Raw genomic sequence first — 23,583 nt, 5'->3', positions numbered from 1 at the left:
GGACATTGGTTGATAATAGCAAACAAAAAAAAATAATAAAGAATATTATTGTCTTATCATGCAATGTAGTAGGCATCCTGTGGCACTATTCTCTTATCCAACTTATTTACAGTACTGCTGAGCACATTATTTATAAATATTACAGTGTTTGTCTTACTGATTTTTCATGGCACCCAGCAATTATTCATGATACGAGTCCTGTCAGACGTGAGTTTCAATGAATGAATGTGTATGTGTCAGCATTGGTGCTGAGGTTGCAAGTTCAGAGGCTCCATTTTGAGATTTCAGAGCAGCACTGTACTCACAAATGTCCAGGAAGAACTCATAGTTCTTTAGTTTCCAATCTTTAAACTTCTTTGATGTCAAGTTGGGATCATCCAGAAGGCTGTTGATAACTGTGAGGTCCCCTTCCTTTGCCTATCAAATTCCAGAAAGACACAGTACATGTCAAAATGAAATGCATCCCACACATTGTATTTTGGAATTTTATTTCTTCTTTCATTTTAATGCAATGTACAATTGAGACTACTGTGGACACTTTAATTTTTTGGCTATATTCAGGAACTACTACAGCTTAAACTGGTTGACAGCTCATGTCCTGGCACTTTTTACAACATGCCTATAAAGAGTGCCAAGTAATGTTTGGTTGGTTGGTTTTGGCTTCATTTTGATTTGAGACTAGAACACAATTGCTTTCAAGTACCATTAGTTTCTTTGAAACTTAATTCTAAAGTGGTGAAGAAGCCCTCTATGGGAAAACACTGAGAGTTTAACTTCTGCAAGTTCAGATTTCTCACACACAAAATTAATGATAAAACCTTACTTTTAAAGTGCTCTTGAGTACTCTGATGTGGTGAAGCTTTTCATTGATGACTGGATCATTACATCGCTTCACAAAAGACTTGCGGAACTCCTGCTTGGTGGAAGGACGCTGTTCTCCAAAAGCTGACAAACTAGCTTCTTCCAGAGACTTATAAAGCTCTTGTAGACCATCTAACTTTTCTCCGGTTTCTTTTATGACTTCTGAAAGAAAATAAAGAAAACTAAGAACAGCCACAGCCAATTCAGCTGAAGATGATTAAAAAAAAATAATACTGCAAATTAGTGTGTAAAATAACCTATGATACAGTCTTCCCATTTTCATTTTGAAAAGCCACAAAACTATATCATTAAACACTACATTCAAGCATTTCAAATGCAAAGTCCTCCGTACTCATTGATGAATTTGACAGAATCAAATCTAGACGGACAAAAACTTGGCTGAGAATAATGGAATTATTGCTCTTTCAAAGCAGTAAGGTGGATCAGAGTATCTCCAAAAGCTTACCTTCTGCACAAAAACTATTATGCCTTCTAATAGGAATTTTCTCTTCCAAGTTGTCCTCTGTTCCTTCTATGGACTTCACACGCCCCTTACCCCTGACATCTCTATTTCGTGGAAGGCTTTGACTGCGTTGCTTCTGTGGCCTGCTATGAGAGCCATGTCCTCTCTGACATTCCACTAAAGGGAAAGGCCCATCCTGTTCATAATTATGACGCTTTTGTACTGGCAATGTTGCCTGTCTTCGTCTTTCTGGTGACATCCCAGGCTGACCGCTCACATATTCTGGATCAGGAGGAACAGTTTGGAGAAAATGGAGCCCTGAACTGGTTAATGGAGTCTCTATCAGATCCTGCCACGAGCGTCTTTCTCGGTAGGGAGGTCTGCATCCTGATGAATGTGTGCTTCCTGCGACCTCTTGTCGAGAATCTTCAGCAGAAGAATGGGAATATGTTGATTCACTTGAGAAGTGTCGTCCATGTTTGGCTTCAGGGAATGGACTTGATGAAGTCACCTGAAAAGAAACAAAAAGATCTGACTTTAAGACAAGGTTTTGAATAGACCCAAGAAAATCACAAGAACGTGATATGTACTAATACAATGGGCTTATATGTGTGTTTTGATATGTCATAATATGAACCTTTGTGAACGAACATACCTAGCAGTGAATTCTTTTATGCAACTGCTCTCTTTTGACCACTCCCTATTCTTGTTTTGCACGTTCTCTGCCCATTAGCAACAACTGCTGGAAAGAACTGTTTGAAAACAAAGGTTTTCTGGAGACCTGTCCAGTTTATGCTCAGTCCAGCAGTGTGCTGTGAAGACATGAAAGCCCCCAAAAGAAACGGTAATTGGATTTCCTTTCTTATTTTTAGAGGATTAATATCCAGCCAAACAAGAAAAAGCAAAAACAAAAACAAAAATTTTTGAATTTGGGGGGACTGCTCAATGTATCAAATCACTTTAACTGTGCTGGGTCTGTGTATCATTTTAATTCAAAAACAAAGAGAAAGGCAAAAAAGTGGAAAAACAGAAAGGGAGAGGCTTAACCTGTGTCTCAGTTGATAAAACAGCATCACATGGGTGAATATCAGTCTGAACTTCACCCATGTGATGCTGTTGCCTCAGTCTCTCTTTCTTTGGGTCTGGCAGTGTGAGGATCGTGTCATTCACGCTGAAGAAAAATCTGAAAGAAAAATAGAGAACAATCCTATCTGCTTAGAAACAGATTACACATCACAGCATGTTCTATATGTTAGAAATGTTCTTATTTGCTACTAGAACCTGTTTGTAAACAAAGCATTTTTTTCTCTAGTTTATCAAAACCTCTCCCTGCTAAATACTAGAAGTATTTTTGTCTGCTACTTAACGTCTCATGATGCTGCCAGAAAATACTGTTACTCTATTGCATTGTATGCAATGCTTCATCTGGTGAAAAACAGACCAAAAAAGAAAAAAAAAAAAAAAAAAAGCCTTACCTCTAAAAATTCATTTTTAAAAAGGAATGTTCATACTAAAACATAATTATGAAATGAATGTGATCCAGTCTCAATCTCAAACATCCAATAATATTCAGTGTCCAATATTCATACTTGAAAAACAGTCTCAGCTAATGCAAACGTTCCCATTCATTGCGTTATATTCACATTCTGCAGTGAAGTCAGCATTTGAATCTTTTGTTGGTATGAGATGCAATTACCCAAATCATACAAAAATATGGTACACACAGTCTGGTGGCATATCCGTGTAAGAAGACATTTACCTCTCTTTACTTCGTAGTTGACTTGATTCAGTTCATAGCTTGTGAGGAACAGCACTAATTTCATTCTCACAATGAGATCTATTTTTGTTCCACCTTAATAATAATTAATGTTCTAAACAAAGCAAAATGCAAATCAAAGCACATCTTTTGTGGTGACCTAATGTCAGTATTTATAACTCACTGAAGGTGTTCGGTGATAGGTGTCACACAGTGTTGAGGAGCCTTCCTGCTTCAGGGTTAAAGAGCCATCAACATCATCCTGGTCGCTTTCACTCCAGTAATCTGCTAACAAAGCATTCTGGGTTTCAGTGATGTATTTTTCCACAAGAACTGTTTCTGACAGTTTCAAAATATCATTAGCTTGCAAGGGCAAACATTTCACAGTCACCTAGGTCACTTGGCAGCCACTGAGGAGCAGATCTTGCAAAAATGGATGGTATTTCAGATACACAGGTACAAAGAACCACCTTCAAATGATTTAGGATAGTGTTACAGAAAGCACATTAAGCTCCTAACTAAGCACTGTACAATAAACAATAGCTTCTGGTCAGAGTTTGAAAAGGAAACTTCCTTTGAGGAGCCAAAGCAGAACTGAGCCTAAACGCCTACTTGATCAGTGTTCACCTATTAGGTCATGACAAAAAGGGCAAGGCTCAGAAGATGAAGCATGGATCTAAAGCACATCTTGACCTTGTAACTGTGATGTCTTCACTTGCTCTAGGGTGATGAGCATAGGTGATGGCTCTGCTCTTGGAGATCATAATGCAGCCTGGACTTAGCATTGTGTTTATCATTTTTCTAAAATATTTCTTAAACTATTATTCTGGATTTTATTTTTTGATGACACTAAATCTAATTCTTCAGGGCTATATGTTCTTATGATAAGACATAACACGTTAATAAAGAAGTCAGTTATGACATCTCCAACTTCATTCAAATAATGAACAGTGCGCTCTCTGCTCTTCTACTTATCTCTGAAACATTACCTTCATCAGGATGAATATCCTTGTCATCAGGTGTGTAACCAATTGCTGCGAGACCCAGACGATTCATCCATCTAAAAGAATAGCAGAAAATGAGGAAGAAGGATAGTCAAAAGTGTGAACATGATGGTGTACAGAACCCCATCACGTAAAAAAGTCAGAAACAACAGTTAGTCCCTACACTGAACACTGCAGACTGTTCAAATTGTGAATCAGATAAATTCAGTAGTTAATAATTTCAAGTAACTGAAAGTCGTTTCAGTTCACATTGCATTTATTGCACAGGAGCACACTGTATTTATTTTGATTGCTACTTCAAGAACTTTCCTGAAAATGCTACAAAAAGACTATAAATCAAACTAGAATTATGATAATACCTGCAAAACCCATATCTGAGTTGTATTCTTAAACACTCCCTTACAGTTTGACCAAATTATTATGTCATTAATTTTCTAGCATATTGAATGTGGTTTCTAGAAGCAGCTCTGCCTGCTTTTTGACAATGCAACGCACATTTTGTTACTAATTATTTTCTTAGCTGATGAATCATACCACAACAAAAAAAACCTTCCAAAGACTTCTCAAGAAAGACATTAGTAAACAACAGGTAATCTACAATAATGACCTTTTTTTTTTTTTTTTTTTTTTTTTGGCAGATTGAAACAGGAAACCTATTAAGTGTAATTAGAACAAAACAAGCTTTTAAGGGCATTCATGAATACATTACTTTTGTAATGACATAGAATATGAAAGGTAGCAGCAAGGAGACAGAAAATGAAGGAAGAGCATACTCCACTAAAAATAGAATACAATTCAGCATGCATTCATCTGCTGGTGTAAGCAATGCACTGCAGTTGCTCAAAGCAATGGTCTTCACCTGTAACATTGGATAGAAAACAGACTCACTGTATGGCCTTCAGCAAATCATTCTATATATCTTACGACTTACGTAAGTATCTAAAGAGAACAACAACATTTACTTCTTACAGGTAATTGTTATAATGATTAATTCAATAGCAAAAGTATGAAAATACGAAGAATTGTACAATAGCATTGCTTTGGCATTTCCATATTAAAACAGAAGTCCCCAATTTGGAAGTAAAAATTAAATCAATGATTATTTTTCACAAATGCCAGCTACAGGCTTAGAACTGCTAACAGAGACATTGCTTGCATCAGCATGCATACCTCATCTTTATCACTAAGGAAGTAAATTTCAAACGGATTAACAGGTTTACTGAAAAGCTGATTTTCTGCTCTCACCAGAATAATTTCATTCAATAAAGGACATGTTGGTCAGTTGACATTTGCTTCATTTTAAAAGGCATGATATTTAGAGCAGTAATTGAAATGACATCATACTTTTTCTCATTATTAAGCATTTGTATTTACTATTTTTTCAACAGTGATTCCTGAATCCCTAAACTCATTAACATTGGAGAAAAACAGTTGTAGTCATGGTTTACCCTGACAGTTAGGCATTATGCCTTAGGTACTTTAACTAAGGTTCTGCTTAAGCACCAATGATAAACCAGGGTGCTACCATCTTCAGCCTCTTTAGTGATCAGTGTGCTGACATTTTTGTTGGCTTAAATTTCTTGCCAGTTTATCTTGTTGCTCATTGTTATTTGCTGCTCATTGTTAATGTTAACCTTCAAAATAACATGGATTTCCTCAGCAGACAGGTATCTGCTTTATTCATATGGCCTCAGTGTCCGTATCTGGAATTAGCAGAAGGTATTCTTCCTCCTTGAAGATTGCCCAGATTTGTTTTTCCTACCAAAAGGCAAGAAGGTCCTTGCAATAGTTACAAGTACGTTCCTACCTCATTTACCACAATTCAGAGTTAGCTCTTTGTCAAGAAAATGAAAAGAGATATCTGATGACATTCACTGGTTTCAAATGATAAATTCTCTTCTAACAAAAGAAAAAGAATCTCAATCTTGGGTTTTGTATTTTTTTAAAAAGCCTGAGTGAATGTTTTTGAGGTTAATCAGGAGTTAGAGAAGTGCTGAGATTACAGATCTTTTTCTTACAGTTAACACATCCTTCCCCCCGCCCCCAAGGAAATGCAAACTCAATTCAAAAGGAAAGCTGTGTAAACACGATGAATTTGCCTGATGAGTAAATGCATACTTTCAGTTTTATTAAGAAAACGGGCAGCTAAGGTTATAAAAAAGTTCTCTCTGGAAAGCTTGAAACTAACTCATCCACTTGGTTCAGAACTTTGCATTGAATGCCTTGAAGGCAAATGTCAGGTTTCAGGAAGGCAATGGGAGCTGTGTGTCAGAATCAGACTCTCTAAGGGATAAGTGACTGCATGTGCTTAATCAAAGGTCACGCAGTGCAAGACTATATGCTATACCTGTCAAGCAGAACAGTGAAGAAATAAGGGGTAGTTTGTCTACTTTGGTTTATATTGTTGCTTCCCTCATAGCACTTTGAATTGCGTGAGACCATAACAAGACAAAAGATGTTCTGGCAGGTACGTGTATAGCAACCTTACATATACATCCCCATAGACCTCGGCCCCAGAGGGAAAAGCTTGACTCCTCTTCCTCCAAAAAATAATCTTTTTTTTTTCTTTTACAATTCACTTCTGAAAAATAGGCAGAGAACAACTTAAACAGTGCTTTTCACTAGGTTTGATTCTAGACTGGGCAGCAAACTGTAGGGTTTGCATTCCAGACAGAAAATAGCTGTGGTGCATATGGAGCTGTGCTCAATATCCCAAGGATACTCTACATCAACATTTTATTTTCAATATTGTATATAAGCCCTGTGAGAAACAACTCTTACAACATTGTAACAACTTACAGGGAAACAAGTGTTTTAATTATTTTTTCTTATTGCCTTTACCTCAGAAAACCAAATGGAGGGAATGGGAAGCCCCAGGGAAAGTCATGTCAATACATGACTAAGTTTCGTACTGTGTCTCAACAGTTCAGATTTTAAATAAATCAGAGTTTGTTTTAATTAATTCTGTTGATTACGAACAGGCGCTGTTGTCATTGCTTCGGGATAAAATAGAGCTGCATGGCAGGAAGTTAAGTTAAATTTACTGAGATAATTCTGGTTAGTACCAGGGGATGGCAGCCCAGGGACTGTTCTGCAAGTCTGATCCTACCCCAAGGCCTGGAAAGGGATGTTTACAAAGACACCGAGGGCAGTCACGAACCAAGTAGCTGTGACAGTAATCAAAACTTGATACTGAAGAGTTAGTTATGCTTGAAATGCCCTGAGTTGTCAGGAGTCAGCAGCACATTCTCTTACTGATCATTTAATAAATACACTGGAGAAATGTTAAAATGGACCAAACAACTAGAAAAACATTTTCATACAGCTTCACTGTCCTAGAAGACTGTATTAAAAAACAATAACATGCCACCACTCTTACAAATGCAGCAAGTTTTTGTTTGCTGTTACAATTCCTCTGCTGACTACAGCAATGAGCAGAGCCAAGGTCAGTGCAAGTCCCTGGGACTGAAGGCAACCAGAACTCTCAGATCAATTCTCCATTTTAAGAGTGCCTGGCTAAAGATGGAAACAATTTATGAAAGGATGCATGTTTTTATCAATGGTTTCAGAAAAAAGAAATAATTTCTTTGAAAACTAAGCGCTAACCAACTGAATTGCTTGAAGTTGTAAAAGGACGTCAGGTAAAAAAAATAACGACATGGGCAAAGGCCGAAATCTGAGAAAACCACAGACAAAAAAAAATTGAAAAAATGTGGGAGAAATACTGGGATATGGAACACATTTGAGTTCAGGAGTAAATAGGAAAGTATTAAAAAAGGCAGTACTGTTAATTTATAGCAAACTGCTAGCATCAAAAAGGACTGCTTCCTCATAAGCAGAGAAGAAATGTTTAATGCCTGTATTTAGGTAACAGAGTATTTATTTGAGTCAGACTTCATCCACTTGGCTACTTCTTTCCAGCAATCCAGATCAAAGAAAATGCCTTGGAACATTTTTCTTTCTTGCTTTTTTTTTTTTTTTTTTTTACATTTAATTCAGGTGAAAAAGGAAAAAAATGGATATATCCTGACAAGGTGTAAACTCAAAAAACAAGCCCTTCCCCTTAACTATTCATTTTTCTTAAGTGTTTCCTTAAAAAATGAAACCAATGAAATACCAAGATGTTAAAGCACATCATAAATAAATAAAGAGTTATATATTTGAAACTCATTTCTTATCTTGTATCTTTTCATCAATTAATACTTGCACTTCCAAGTCATCACAGGTTTGTATTTTAAAAGTTTCAGAGCAGGAATATATCTTTCTTCACTTTTGGAATTGCATGTACACTACGGATTATTTGGCTAAAAGGAAAAACAGAACTGAAGTTAAATTCAATTCAATCAAGTCAGCTTCTAGTTTATTAAAATACAGATCCTCTTGCACCATCTATTTCATACCCACAATTTATTTAGTGCAATTTATATTTATTTTCAGGTTATAAACTTTGTATTATATCCTCTCAGATCAGTGAGATAATTGGATTCCAGAGTTCACTGTAAAATTATTTGCAATACAGAATTATATTTTTAAATCGATTTTGTATTTGGCACGCAGGCTTCTTTCCGACCAGTCTTTCTTAATGGACATCTGAAAAATCAATGTTTCCCTTTTAGATTCTTATTTTCACTGTTCACTAAGGCTGTACAAGTAATGCCCTCATTTAACAGAATAAAAGTGCATGTAATAGGTATGGCTAAAATTATTCCTTTTTTTTCACTACATAAAAGAAGCCCAAACACGTAACTGATGTCTCATGTTGACATACAGCACTGAACACTTTTCTCAATGAGCTCATCTCTCCAAATATATCAACTCTCAACAGCCTGTATTTCTACTATTTTATTTGTCATGGTTGCTGGAATTTGTTAAGTAAAATCATTCAAGGGATAAACAGTAAGCACTCTCTGATTTGATAATTTGACATGACTCTGTTGATCTTGATTCATGCACCGTCTTCTTAGATTTGTCGGGCTGGAAAAATATGAAAAAAACCCCAGACACTTTAAGAATTGACAAGTGAACCACAGCAATTTATGCCCTCTTTGTGTGTGCATCTACTTCATGCACTTAATGAGGATTTTCAATTTTTTTTTTATATCTTCACTCTGTCAATTGAATGCACATCTAGGCCTTCGTGGTCAGAAGTCTGTTTTGTTTTGGTTCTTTTATTTATTTATTTATTTATTTTGTCTTTAATTCCTGCTGGATGATGGACAAAAAAAATCACTGCTTCTGTGGCAAATAAATAACCCTTGTGGCAATAAATAAAATAGCATCTTACTGTATAAATATAATTGTGTAACACAGAAAATATATACACAATACCTTTATGATAGACTACAATTTCAAATAAAAGCCTCAGGAAATCTACCAGAACCATCAGAGAAACTCACTCAACTGGAACACCTCTTGCCAAATTTCAAATAATTTCCAAACACATTTGTAGCAGCTCTAACACTGCCTAGGCAAAGCAAAAGAAGTGGCTGTTGCTGAGATGAACTTGGATTGCCATGCGGATACCTAAGGGAATCAGTTAAGTAGAGAAAGGAATCAGTTAAGAAGAAACTGAAATATTGTTTTCATTAGTGAAATGCAGCTACTGGATTTCACCCTAATGTAGTCTCGTCCCATAGATTTACCAGACTACTGCAGGTAATTCACCAGACTTTGTTGGTATCCATCTACAGGCAAGTACTGGTTGCTGCCTCCATCTACCACTTCCTTTACTGTGCCACTGCTCCAGCACATGCATCCACCTTGTATGACCTGAAAAGGTGTGGATGAGGTTTTTGGGGTTTAGAGGCAGAATATTGTTAAGGAATGGGATGATTTACTTCTGAAATCTTATTTCCACATACTCTTAGATAAATCAGATCAAACAGGCCAAATAATACTGTTAAAGGCCTGATTTATATAGTTATATCAACCACTTCTTTCTGTTATTAAAAATTCCAGTTTTTGCAGTGTTAGCTTAGTATTTCCAGTATGACATTATAATATGTGACTATAATGCATGTTCCTTTATCACCAGGAGGTACTGCACTGTTCTCAAAAACACTGCTCTATTAAATGCAGATGAACTGTTTGGCTCCCAGAACAGCTGTATCAATTCACAATGGTATTATTTCTAGCAGAATTTGATTAAGTTAATTTTGTAATTTCAGACAATGCAAATCCTAGCTCCTGTGCATTAGGGATAAATTCACACCTGAATGCTAATTTGGATTGTTTATTGGGTAACTGCAGTTTTGTTTTGCAAACTACTATGAACTCTAATGTACTGCTAGAAACCAGTGGTTCTCAATCTGTGTCAAGGGAGAGATGGTAGTTCACAAGTCTATGTAAAGTAGTCCATAAATCATAGAAGGAAAACTTTGGTGGCTTACCAAAAAAAAAAAAAAAAAAAAAAAAAAAAAGGAGACTTTGAAGACATACAGCTCTGTACTGGCACTTTCTAGTGCAGCATTTTCCTCAGACTGAGTGCTGTATCTGTACTGCTGCAATGTTCACTCCCACATATGTAATGGTTTCATCCAGCCTCTGGGGCCTGCAACTTCTGATCAGAAATATTTTTTCCTTGTGCTGCAACTTATGAGTTATGTGAGCACAATAATTTAGATTTTTGAAGTGGTCTTAGGAATGACTGCATTTTTCCTGAATTTGAAACAAGTTTGTAGGAAGACACAAAGAAAGGAAAAATCTGCTGTCCTGTTAATTTACAAAAATTGGTAGGCACCAATTCAGGGATTTCAACCTGTGAAGTTCTTTCATATTCCCCACAATTTCACTGGGCAAGAGACTGGATCGTAGGAGCTCTTTAATAACTTACAGATCATTTTCTTAAAGAACTTGTAAATAAGGACAGACAGATCTGACATGGATAGCCTTCCATTCGCTTGTTCATAAGGGTAGTGTCCAACAGGGGTGTATGTCAGAATTCTTTAGTTGCCAAGATCTTTTCTTATGTGTTAGCTTGTTCACAAAGAAAGATTAAAAGTAAATTAAAACATGAATACATGCACAAATACTGGTCTACCATCCGAGCTGGCAAAGAACTGACAATGACACTAACATGCCTCAAATTTATGGAAGACAGCTGAATGAACTTTAATAACAAAGATGGTTTAGAGAAAGCTTGGAGTAACTCTCTTGTTATACATCTTATGCAAAAGTACAGAAGATATGCACCCTGAAATTCGCTTATATTCAAGAGCAATTTAATTCAGAATATATCAACTTTCAAGCAGTTTCATCTTCAGAGAAATAATGTTTTACAGACTTTCAGATCCTGGAAAATATTGGAAGTAGTTCCTCCAAAATCAATTTATCATCATTTTAGGTTTAAGCAGATAGTGCATTTTTGAATGACAGCCAAAGATTTATGGGAATTATTAATATCATGAAGTTAACCCAGTTACTCAAATCAAGCATGGTCAAATGATTCAGCCTATAACAGGAGGGTGGTTTTTTCTTTCTTTAACATTTAGAGTATAGGAGAGTGAAAATGAACTGCACGCTTCAATCACAAGAAAATTTTAAATAAAATAGACATTGTAAAACAACTGAAAATTAAATTCAATGCTGATTTCCTTAGGAGTATTAAATCTATAAATAGGTTATACATGGTCTGGGAACAGATGAAGCACTTCTGTGAAATAAGGCTTTAACGAGCTTGGAATACCTCGTGACCGTGGCAAACAAAATTTGGGTTCATCAATTTCATTATTAATTCATTTCTAAGAACACAGCTATGCTCATGTAGACCTGACAAAACAGCATGAGCATTAATTTTGCAAAGCAAAGTCTGTCTGCAACATGCTACGCAGCTGGCAAAAATTCTGCTGCAAAAGAACAACATTATCTGGTACGCACGAATCAATTACTACCCATCAGTGGATAGTACCTTCAAAAGCCATGCAGTATTAAAGGCAGATTCCAGTATTCTGCAGATTAAAAAAAAATCCAATCTAGAAAACAGTGAATCTTGAATAAGAAATTGATATAAATAGCTGTTAAAAAAAAAAGCTGTCAGTAAATGAAGCTGAAAAAAGGCTGTATATTTGTCATATCATGAACAAAGAAATGCTACTTTCCTCTTCTACATATTAAGACTCTTTTGCTTTTCAGTGTAAACATGGAAAATCCAGTTAAATTTTGTGGTGACAGCAGAATTATGAGATTCCACATAAACTATTTGCCATATTACCTTAAACTACGTGGTTAGCAGTTTGGTGGAAAGATAACAGCTTTTTAGGTGCATTTTTTTTCTATGAACCTTGCTTACTCCATCCAATTTCAGACATGATGTCTGGGACAAGGAATTCCGGAAGGATATAAAGGCTGCAGGGGATGCCCAGAGATTTTACAGAGGAAGCATTGCAATCCATCATTTGGGTTGCTGAGTGAATTACAATTACCCCACTGGAATAACACTTCTGGTGGAAAAATACTGCCAAAAAAAATTTCAAGGGGAAACTTCACCCTTCTTTGTCTTCTCTCATGGAAAACAGATTCTAAATGTTAAAAAAAAAAAAAAAAAAAAAAAAAAAGGCTCTAGTTAATTCCAAACCATTGTGGCAGTATGATATGAAAACAGACCCTGGCACATTACCAACTGTTATGCTCCACAGAGGCTGTAAACTGTCATAAAGACAGCTGTGTTGTCTCCTAGTATAGGAAAATCAATGGATATTTTATTGAATGTACATCAAGACTTCCTGGTTTTCCTTGAGTCAGAAAATTTTATGCCATAATAGGGAGAGCTGAGCAATGGCACTTAAACAAATCATATCTATCAAAGTAGCTAAAATTAAGGAAGAAACCATGCATATTTAAAAGTAGCAGAAGATCCTCACTTCAGTTTTGTACAAAACAGATCTCAGCCAGATTACATAACCAAATAATGAAACACTGCTAACAATGAAATGAAACATTTTGCAGCAAATTTACATCCAAGCAGTATATCTGGCTACAGTAAGATACTCGAGAACTGAACCTCCTCCTCATCATCATTAGTGAATGATGAACAGGCCTGAACTGTTTCAATACATCTGATCTTATGTATCAATACAGTTTAAAAATAATCTCTGATGTTATTGTTTTATATCCATCTGTATCCTGAAGGCAGTTCAGCCTAAGTCTTCAAACAGAGAAAACTAACGAAATTCCAAAGTTTCAGCAGTCTGTGCCATGAAAGATTTAAGACTTTGAAGTATGGCAGAGTTTTCCCATGTGTCCTTGCTTTTTACTCCGGCTGTGAATAAACAAATTCCTGAAGCAGCAGGAGGAGGTAGAACATTTGACTCTGTCTTTGATCCTCACAGGCACTTCCCCACCTTTATCTAGCCTCTGCCTTCATCACTGAGTCACAGGATAAAGCACAAGGTAATTTAGGTTGGAAGACATCTCAGGAGGTCATCTGTTCTCACAGCCTACCTGCTGCAGAGCCAACTTTAATTTTGGATCAGGTTGTCCAGGGCCTTGAATGCCCTCCCTGCACAACCAAGGGCATTTGACAACACACAGCAACACTACCAATACAACTTCGTTAGCTTTGTTGAGAGAGTGATGCAATGGATCAAATTAAATTTCCCTTTTCTTTTTTCTTTATTTCTTTTCTTTTTTCCATAACGCAAGTTACCCTCAGTAGAGGCCTTGATATAGGTATGCATTGTATTTACATACAAGAAACTGTTAAAGCATAATATCTATAAGGATATTTTCAGGGTTTAACAAGAAAAAAAAGCAAAGTGTCATAAACAACTCAAAAATTTTAATAAACACAGATGACACCCATAAAACTAACTTTTTCTAACACCTTTACAGAATTGTGCTATGTGGCATGACAAAAAATTGCAGCCAACAAAATAAGCCACACAGTGTAAAGCTGTACATACTAAAAGCAGTGGAGGACCAGAATGGGCTATATTGAGAACACTACTGATCAGCATTACATCATGCTCCAGCAGCACATTTCTATGTAATTAATCTCACATATTATTTTCAATTATTGGTGTGTCAAGAAAAATAATATATTACTTACCTATTCATTTCTTCAAGACAGTCTGTTGCAAAGTAGAAACTCTTTATTTTGGGGTGACACGCTTTGAAGGCACTAGAAAACAAACACAAAGAAGAAAAAATATCTTTTCTTTCAAGGATATTGTCTACAGACAACGTAAGACTGGTATGCACCATAATTATTCAGCATGTTACAAGCTTAATAGGCCTTTTGAATGCTCAGTCTGAGTCTTTTGCTGGATCCAACTTACAGATTCATTCTGATCTGCTTACATCTGCATTTCAGAATTTACATCTACAAGTTTCAGAAACACCTGAATTACTTAGAACTGTAAAGCCATTCAATAACTGCTGATGTTATAAATTAAAAACTTACTAGATGAATCTGAAAATCTTATTGAGTAAATTTAAGTACTTATTAGTTGTGTTTCAAAGGTCAACTAGTCTAAAGGACTATGAGTTTGATCCCACCATATTTTCTCACATATGGCTGTGGTTTTTGTTCTATTCAAAGAAATACTCAGGACAGACAATTTTTGTATTAATTAAATAATATAATAATTTAAAGGAGTACTGCTATCAAGGAAGCCACAGACTCACACCATTAAATACTATTGTTTTGATTAGTTGGCAAATGAATAGAATAACAACTATCCTACGTAGAATTTAGGTTAAAATACTGACATTTATATGGTAATCATTAGATGTAAGAATTAGATTACAAGTCATTACACATGTCATTATAAAAAACCTCATTATGCACGTTTCCCACTATTAATAGCTTAAATGCAAATGAGTGTTTTATTAATGACTATGATTAATTCCAATTTTCAGAGATTGAAAGCTGAAGAAACTTGATTTGAGCACACCTATTTTCTTGTATATACTGGTAATACAGATGCATACAGTAACAGGCTTTCCTAACAAAGGTTTTGCAAAAGAATGAGGTGGCAGAGTTGTATTTCTCTGTAGTTTCCTTTTTAATGAGTTTACATGTGTATTAGAAGGATGTTTACCTTTGCACAGAGGATCATTATAAAACATCCTGAATCCACAAAAAGATGTAAGAAATATTCAAGCATTGTTTTCACATATGAATTGACAATTTCAGTGAAGATCCTAATCTCTACTTCTGCTGATTTAAAGCATGTCACAAGTCACTAGACCATTATAAAAATGTGGCATTCTAATGAAATGATCAAAATTTGTATTAATTAAAGGTCAATACTAATTAATATCAGCTGACAAAAAATAAGCAAGCAAAAAGGCAGCATTTTTACTGGCATTTACTGTAAATACCAACACCAGAAATTTGAAATAACAGGCAGCTCATACGTTGCAAATGAAAGAGAGAATGCATGGGAAATCCATAAATAGGCAGGAAACTTTTCTGATGCCCACTAGATGGCATACAATTGTTAATTATACATACTGAATTTTAAGATTTTAATGCAAGTGATTTTGATCTAAGCATATGTTATTTATGGGTATGTACTTTTCCCTGATGTCAGTACTCTTTGCAGTTATTTGGAAACACTGCAACATCTTGACCTTCTAGTCTTACATTTGCTCAACCATTTGCCCAACCTTGAGATTTAAGCACTGACTTGGAGAGGATTATATGGTGGGTCTGGAGATTCTAATCCTCTTGATTAATCCTGTTAGAATATCACATGATGGAGTTTCTGCTTGTAAACAGGATTATTTTTCTCGACAGGAAATTTACATATATGAAAGCATTAGAATGCCAGTATTGAGTCTCAAACTTGACCTGTTAATAGTCAGAGGATTTCAGATAAACAAACCTTAAATTCGTCTCCACTATGCTCATGTAATGTGATACAGTCTGCAACTATAAAATTGAATACTATATTTTCACAGGAGCCCTTCCTCAGTTAAGGTACAGCGTGGACTTGTTTTGCAAAAGTTCTCATGTTCTGCTTTACTACATAAATGTTCATTAATATCTTTTTTATATATATATTCCTAAATTCACTTAAAAGGTGAGCAAAATATGCCATAATTCTGTACTATTATATATTACATACTCTGAAGTAAACGGGTTTTTATTTTAATGAACTGGGGATCCCAGGTCTGTGGAAACTTGTAAATGTTCTGCAGTTCTCTTTCTGGGCTGCAAAGGACAACAATACATCCATCTCCCAGGAGTGTCACAAAGACTCTTACTTGAGAAGCTTTAAGACACACTATCATTAAAAACTGGAAATAAGTTTGACAGAACTTATTGATTGAGAAATAATTCTATACGTGTGGACAAAACGAATAATGTAGAAGAATGATATCTGTGTTTTTACCTTTGGTTTCTTTGGAGCACTGCACAGTGAGTGCCGTTTGGTTTGCTATCTACCAAGACTGCCAGGCCTGTTTCAGAAGAGTCATTCCCCAGCCAGTAAGCTCCCTGCAGGGCTCTGCTCATTCACAAGTGCAGAACTTTGCAATGTCCTTGATGGATTTCGTAAGGCCCTTGTCAACCCATTTACCCGGACTGTGTAGATCCACCCAAATGACAGCTCTGCTTTTGAGTGCATCAACTCTTCTCCCCTTTTTTCTGTCATCTAATGTGGGGCCAGAGGTGTATTCCAATTTCTGGGAATGCTGCTCTGAGAACAACATCCTACTCGTTTAGATCAAGTTCCCTGCTATTTCAGGCACTGTAGCACATAATAGATATTGCAAAATTATCAGAAAACAAAAATAAAAATTACTGAATCTGTATCAACTTCTAAGATAATCTGATGTCTACATATATTTTATACAGAATTCTGGCTGCATTGTTTCAACTTGAATTGACAACCTAAATGGTCACTTCTTAAATTTTTGGAAGTTCAGACAATAAATTAGCCATTATATTCTTATTTCCATTAATCTTGTGGAACAGCATCACCACAGGACATTATAAATATCTTTGAAAAATAATGTGATATTCATGTTATGACACATAAAAACTTAACTAACCAAAATTTCTAATACAATATGATCATTCTACATCATGAAGATGCAGGCTTTGCCCAAAAGCAATGGAAAGTTTATCAGCGTGAAAACAAGAAAGCACCTCTAGCAGGGGCAAGGTCATTCCACATCCAAATATAGCCTGGGGAGCTAAACCAGTCTGAGATAATGCCATGATTCATATAATAATCAGAGTACCTTCATTAAATGCATTAGTGAGGCAAATCATCAAACCATACCAGATAATGCATTCAATGACCATATATTTTAATCAAAGCTTTCTTAACACTATTGCATTCAGTGTACACTACGGACATCAGTAACAGCCACACTGTAACACTTTTCCCATCTGATTTCCCATCTGATAGAACGTTGGATAAGACAATCTAAAATCTAAAAATAAAGGACATTATTCTAGAAAGACTTCAAATTCTTTTGTTCAAAAGGGTAACTCTTCTTCTTTGAATATCTCACAATCTTGGCTCTGAAAATAAGACAGATTTGAGGAGAAATCGAAGCTGGGTGCCATGAAGATTTTTTGAGAGAACTGAAAGAAACCTAATACGAATTTTGCTGGGCTTCTTTTATGCACTGGGAAACTAAGTGCTTTTTCAGAAAGTTTTAATTTATGTAAAAGTGCAAGAGCCTACCTAAAAAATAGGAAAGAATTATGTTTCTTAAACATCCTTTTTAACTGAGCTTTACTAATTTTTGAACTGTTAAAATGAGCTCAATGATACAGAAGTAAGGACACAATCAGACTTATATTTCCATATTACAAGCTTGCAGTGGAACAGGTTATATTACAACACCTACTAAGAAATATTATTACATGACAAATATATTCTTAAGTGGAAAGAAGCAAGAACAGATCCTACAAAATATTTCCCTAGCTCTCTTAAAAGGAGACAACAAAATCCTAGCTGAAGTTTTCCACTGTAGTCCAACAGAGACAAAAATGAGCTTTTCTAGATTATGTCTATTTAGAATGGGTCACCATCACCTCATTTGCAAAAGGAATGCAGAAGAATTAGGTTGCAGAACTTTGTCCCCAGGCTCACCAGAACCATTAGCATCTCAGCAGAAGCAGGCAATATCAATCATGCTCAGTCCTGTCCTCAGTAAGGCAACACCAAAGAGAATCGATAAGTGCTTTATCAGTGCACTCATAGAGGCCATGAATTAGAGCTGTAACACAAGCAGGGCCTGCCATTCACATATACCTGATATACTGAAATGTAAGTGAATATAAGACCATACGTGCTTCCTTTTCAGTCTTTGGAAAAGCTGGTAAAAGAGTAGCAAGTGTAACATGCGGTTTTTATGGTAGGGCAAATATGTAAATGATAGCTCAGGAAGAAATCAAAGGAAAATTCTGTTCAGTGAACAATGGGAGTACTATTAACATCTTCATTATATTTTTACCCCTGGACCTACGTCTTTTTGAAAGTATTCAAAGCCTGGAGGTACTCAGCTTTCAGTAGTATTCAAAGTTTTAGTTAATCAGACTTTTTCTGTGCATATACCCTACAGAAATTGCTCTGTAAGAAATGCGAAGATTAAAGCTCTGGAAGCTATTCCTAGCTGCGTACAATGATCCTCTGTTAAATCTATGTTAATTCACTGAAATTTGCTAAGTGTTTTAACAAAAGCATATTTTTTTCCTGTATATTTGTTCAATATTATTATTAATATCTACTTGTTCCACAGAGGAATTTATAGTGTTCAGTTCACGTATAATTTCTTCAGTGATAGTCTCAGTTGAAAGAAGTATCATAAGTATAAATTGCACTGTCATCTTCTCAGACAGTAATAACACCTTCAGACAAGAACAAGCAATTGAAGAGATTCTATTTGCTAATCAGCAGCCTCTACTGTAATCCACATCTTCTGTACTTTCTTGTGCACATGTTCGTAGTTGTAGGATGTATTCCTACAGACCAAAACCAAATTTAGTCATCAGAAAAGCATGACAAAAATTCAAGATGCTTAGTGATAACTAGAATAGCTTTATTAAGAGTATCTTCAAGCTATTCTCTATAGCTCCTGAGGGTAGCAAGTTTTAAAAATCTATATGCTGCCTGCAAATATTCAGGAGATACTGGAGAGCTACTAGTCTCAAAGCATTACAATTATTCAACTTACTGTTTGACAGCTATGAATTCTAATCCCAACACTGCCTGAAAACAGTGCCTGTTATTAATTATGTGGCAATGTTTAACACATGCTGTTTACTGGGAACAAAATGCAATAGCAGAAACATGCACATAAGAAGCAGAAAGACTGAAACACAGTGTTCATTTTGTATTTGGAACCTAAATATTTTAGCAGTTGAGAATAACTCAATATTGGATATATAAATACATATTTATATATTCACCAGCTCTTGCTATGCTATTTCTTAAGACATTTCCTATGGTAATTCTTGCACATTTGATTCTTATCCTGAAGACTATCCTGAACCTAAGAATGTTTTACCTGTTGGCTAAAGCATTCACTTTTTTTTCCCCTGAATTTATTTAACTAAAGTTGGAGTTTGGCTATCTGGAAAGTTGATGAAAGCATTATCCATTTTTTTTGTAAGATGGCTCATAGAATTTACATTAAGTTGCATCTTTTAAAATGAAGAGAAACACTAAAGTTTAGGTGGGCTTAATGATGTGTTGCTTACAGATTTCAAGGATTTTGGAGTTTTTACTACTATATATAATATACTTCCAAGAGCAATCCTTGAATTTAAAAGCATAATTGACACATTACTTACTGTTTTTTTCTGCATTCAATTGCTCTGTCTATCCTGAACTCAGGCAAGCTAATGAATCCTTCTGCTTTTTCATCCTATCAAAAGGAAAGAAGTGGTACTGAGGAAGAACACACAGCTGAAGAGAAACAAGCAGTAGCCATTTATGTCTTATACAAACAGCAATCACCCAACCAACTGAAATGCTCAACATATTTTCCCTAAGATGTTTTTATTGAACATTTAGTTTTCTTGATTTTTATGAAATTTTTATGAAGTAAATTGACTGCTTCTTAAAGGAGCTGCAGTCATCCTAAATTCCCTTTGTTGACGACTACACAAAACCTGTTAGTGCCAGATAAAGCACCTACTGTAGCACTCAGGATATTAACAAATATCATCAAAAAAAATCTCAGTTTTTTCTTCTTATGGTCTGAACATTGAAAATGTTTTGCGTTAAAGCCACGTTTGTACAAATGATCTGTCCTTCTGGTTCCTACAGTGAGCTCACTGGTGTTTAAATGGAAAAGTAATAACTAGAAAGTACTTCTTGTCACTTTTTACTTCTCCTGAAGTAATTTGCCTGAAAAAGCAAGGAGATACAGTAACATCAATCAGACTGTTGAAAAACACAGGCTGAATGTAAGCATTGTATTAGTCCAAACAAATACTAACTTGGAAGAATATTAACTACTGATATATTCATAACTTTAAGAGAACAATGCACCTCTGCTTTTTATTAAGCTTGGCCTTCCACTTTAAAGAATTCAAAAATTCAAAAATAAGTTCAAGTGAACCAGACATGGCAACTAAAGTGGCTATTCTCTAATATTTACAGACTTTACTCAAAAGAATGATAAAAGTTAAGATTTTATTTAGGCTTTCTCCAAACACAGAGTATACTTACATTCTGGTTTGTGTACCAGTACAAGGAAGAATCCTTCAAAATAAACCAGTACTTTTTCCATTTCTGTGTGAAGTAACCTTTGGCATCCTTTTTCTTCCACAGCCAGCCTTCACAATCTCCATGCCCCAAATCTTTGCAGGAAATTCGTCTTCTGCTTCCACTCGTCAGAGAGCTCCCTGAGAACACAACGGTAGTATGAGACATCTCTCTGAATGCTATCCTTCTCAATATGACCACGTTACTAATTTTAAATGATGAATCAATTTAAATGCTCTACAATTTTGGTTTCTGCATGAATACAACAACACAAAAAACCTTTTTATGTAATGGCTTATTTAATCTTTAGAGGATCTGTTTCTCTTAGGACTGATTAGGATGGTCATCATCATTTCTAAACAAAAAACATACTTCATTTAGTCCTGAACCTGAAACTCATTTAAATAAACATAATCTGTATGTGGTTGTAAACACTACTTTCTCCGTATCTTCTGTTAACTACTATTTGCACTAGGAGGCCTGTCAAATTTTGGAAGATTTTTAGCTCATTTTTCATAGTCAGTATAGTCTATAAGAAAGAGAAATCCATATTCATATAAAAATGCACATCTACATTTCCCCTGTACTGAATTTAATGGCACAATACTATTTTAACCCCCTTGGATCGAGTTTGAATTAACAGTATCATGAAAGGTATCGGGTTTTATTTGTTAGTTATTTTGCTGTTGTCTTTCTTCTTGTTGTTGTTCTATTTCAACATATTCTAATTAAAAGGCTTAAAATTTTAGTGTCTTTTGCAATTTTTCTTGCATTAGCAAGAACAGTTTTCATAGTTACGGTACCATTTTTCCTTAAAAAGATCTTGTAGGAAATTTCATTTAAATCTCAGACATTTTTTTTCTGTGAAAAATCAAGTCTGCATTGCTACAATAATTATATTTAAGCTACAAATGTGAAACAATTAAGAAGTACAGATGACATCAAAAGATCATCCTTTGTTCTTCAACATTCCCCAGTCAAGCTTTTAATATTTAGCTCTTATTAGAATATTGTACTGTGCTATGCCTAGTTTGAAGCATTAAAATTGTCTGGTAGAAATTAAGGAAAATTTTTTTAGGACACTAAAACATGACAATAAAGATTTCACTGCATATAAATTGAAATGAATTTATTACGCCGTAACTAATTTTCTTCAATTTATTGCTTTAACAGTCTCAAACGGGCTATGAATAGAAAAAAAAATCAGAGCAAAATATACAAAGACTACTTTTCTGCTAAGTCAGAGAAATTTTACCACTGAGTCTAGCAACATTATATCTATGCTACCTTACAGAATCACAGAATCACAGAATGGCCAGGGTTGGAAGGGACCTCAAGGATCATGAATCTCCAACCCACTGCCACATGCAGGGCCACCAACCTCCATGTTTATTGCTAAACCAGGCTGCCCAGGGCCCCATCCATCCACCCATCTGGCCTTGAACACCTCCAAGGACAGGGCATCCACAACCTCTCTGGGCAGCCTGTTCCAGTACCTCACCATTCTCTGGGTAAAGAATTTCCCCCTGATGTCCGACCTAAATCTCCCTCCTTTAGGCACTGAAATGCTGCAATAAGGTCACCCCACAGCCTTCTTTTCTCCAGGCTGAACAAGCCCAGCTCCCTCAGCCTGTCCTCATAGGGGAGGTGCTCCAGTCCCCTGATCATCTTCGTGGCCCTCCTCTGGACCCTCTCCAACAGCTCCCTGTCTTTTTTGTACTGGGGGCTCCACACTTGGACGCAGTTTTCCAGATGGGGCCTCACAAGAGCAGAGTAGAGGGGGACAATCACTTCCCTGTCCCTGCTGGCCACCCCTCTTTTGATGGACCCCAGGATACCATTTGCTTAAAACATTTGTTTATTTACTTTGGTATTTACTATCAAATTTAGAAATATTGAAATTAAGATGAACTTTGGCATTTGATCAACAGTGCTTATTATCAGTTAAGAACTCTCATTTTCTGCTTTCAGAATGTTAATCTGAAGAAGTTACCTTTTGGCCATTTTCTGGATTTTACCCTGAGAGAAGCGTAATGGAATGACTGTAAGAAAGAAAAGGAAAAAAAAGGATTATAAAAAACTGGTGCAGGTAATAGCACTAACATGAAAAGCTTTTACTACCACTGCCATGTTATCTTAGGATTAGTTATCATAGGATCTTATTTTTATTTCTTTTTATTACTATTATAAACATCATAGAGAAAACAGTGGTAAGGCTACTAATTAAAATCTCATATTTTCTTTTATTAATTACACTTCTTGCAATCAAATCATTAGGATTCTTTGGTCAAATGGATATGCAGTAACTTGAAAACTGAGGATATAAACTAGTGCATTACTACGCTCAAAAAACAAATGCTTGTGACAAAGTTTTTATCAGCAACTCTGAAACAATGTCTTAAGAGTAAATATCATAAAATTAAAATAACTGAGGGTTATAGCTAACAGTAATAAACTATTATCAAGAAATTAGAATGGAAGACTTCAATTTAAGCACTATAAGAAACATACATCTGAAAACAGGACCCCAACTATCTGCAAGATACAGGCAAAGTTTAGTTTAAAATAAGAATAAAGGGGGAAGGAGTTGTTCTGCACACATTATGACTATTTGTAACCCTCCTGTAACAACAGCCAGCTTACACTACTAACGCCAGACACTTCCTTATTTTTGGGAGAGTTGGCTTGGAGAACACCAGCTTGCATGTCTGACAGGTGACAAGCTCTGTAAGTGTACATGCATAGCATCAGTTGCAGATTTATCTATTTTTTCAAGAACTACAGAAGACAGAAAGATTAATGCTTGTTCCTGTACTATAGGAA

The 23,583-nt window shown here is 35.6% G+C and overlaps 1 protein-coding gene across 1 annotated transcript in view; it reads right to left on the bottom strand.

The window, feature by feature from the left end:
- Positions 1-201: 201 nt before the first annotated feature.
- LOC306951526 (connector enhancer of kinase suppressor of ras 2-like) overlaps positions 202-23,583 on the bottom strand; it is a gene marked incomplete at both ends in the record, with an annotated part of 166,738 nt that continues 143,356 nt past the window's right edge. The window contains 9 exon segments of the mRNA XM_079542036.1: positions 202-417; positions 824-1,023; positions 1,328-1,835; positions 3,265-3,368; positions 4,070-4,140; positions 14,130-14,201; positions 19,842-19,915; positions 20,725-20,900; positions 22,754-22,802. Of these exon segments, the coding sequence (XP_079398162.1) occupies positions 202-417; positions 824-1,023; positions 1,328-1,835; positions 3,265-3,368; positions 4,070-4,140; positions 14,130-14,201; positions 19,842-19,915; positions 20,725-20,900; positions 22,754-22,802 (1,470 nt within the window).

Source organism: Tetrao urogallus (genome assembly GCF_951394365.1).
Source record: "Tetrao urogallus genome assembly, chromosome: 13".
Classification (NCBI taxonomy): Eukaryota; Metazoa; Chordata; class Aves; order Galliformes; family Phasianidae; genus Tetrao; species Tetrao urogallus.
This window is presented reverse-complemented; position numbering and strand designations above follow the sequence as displayed.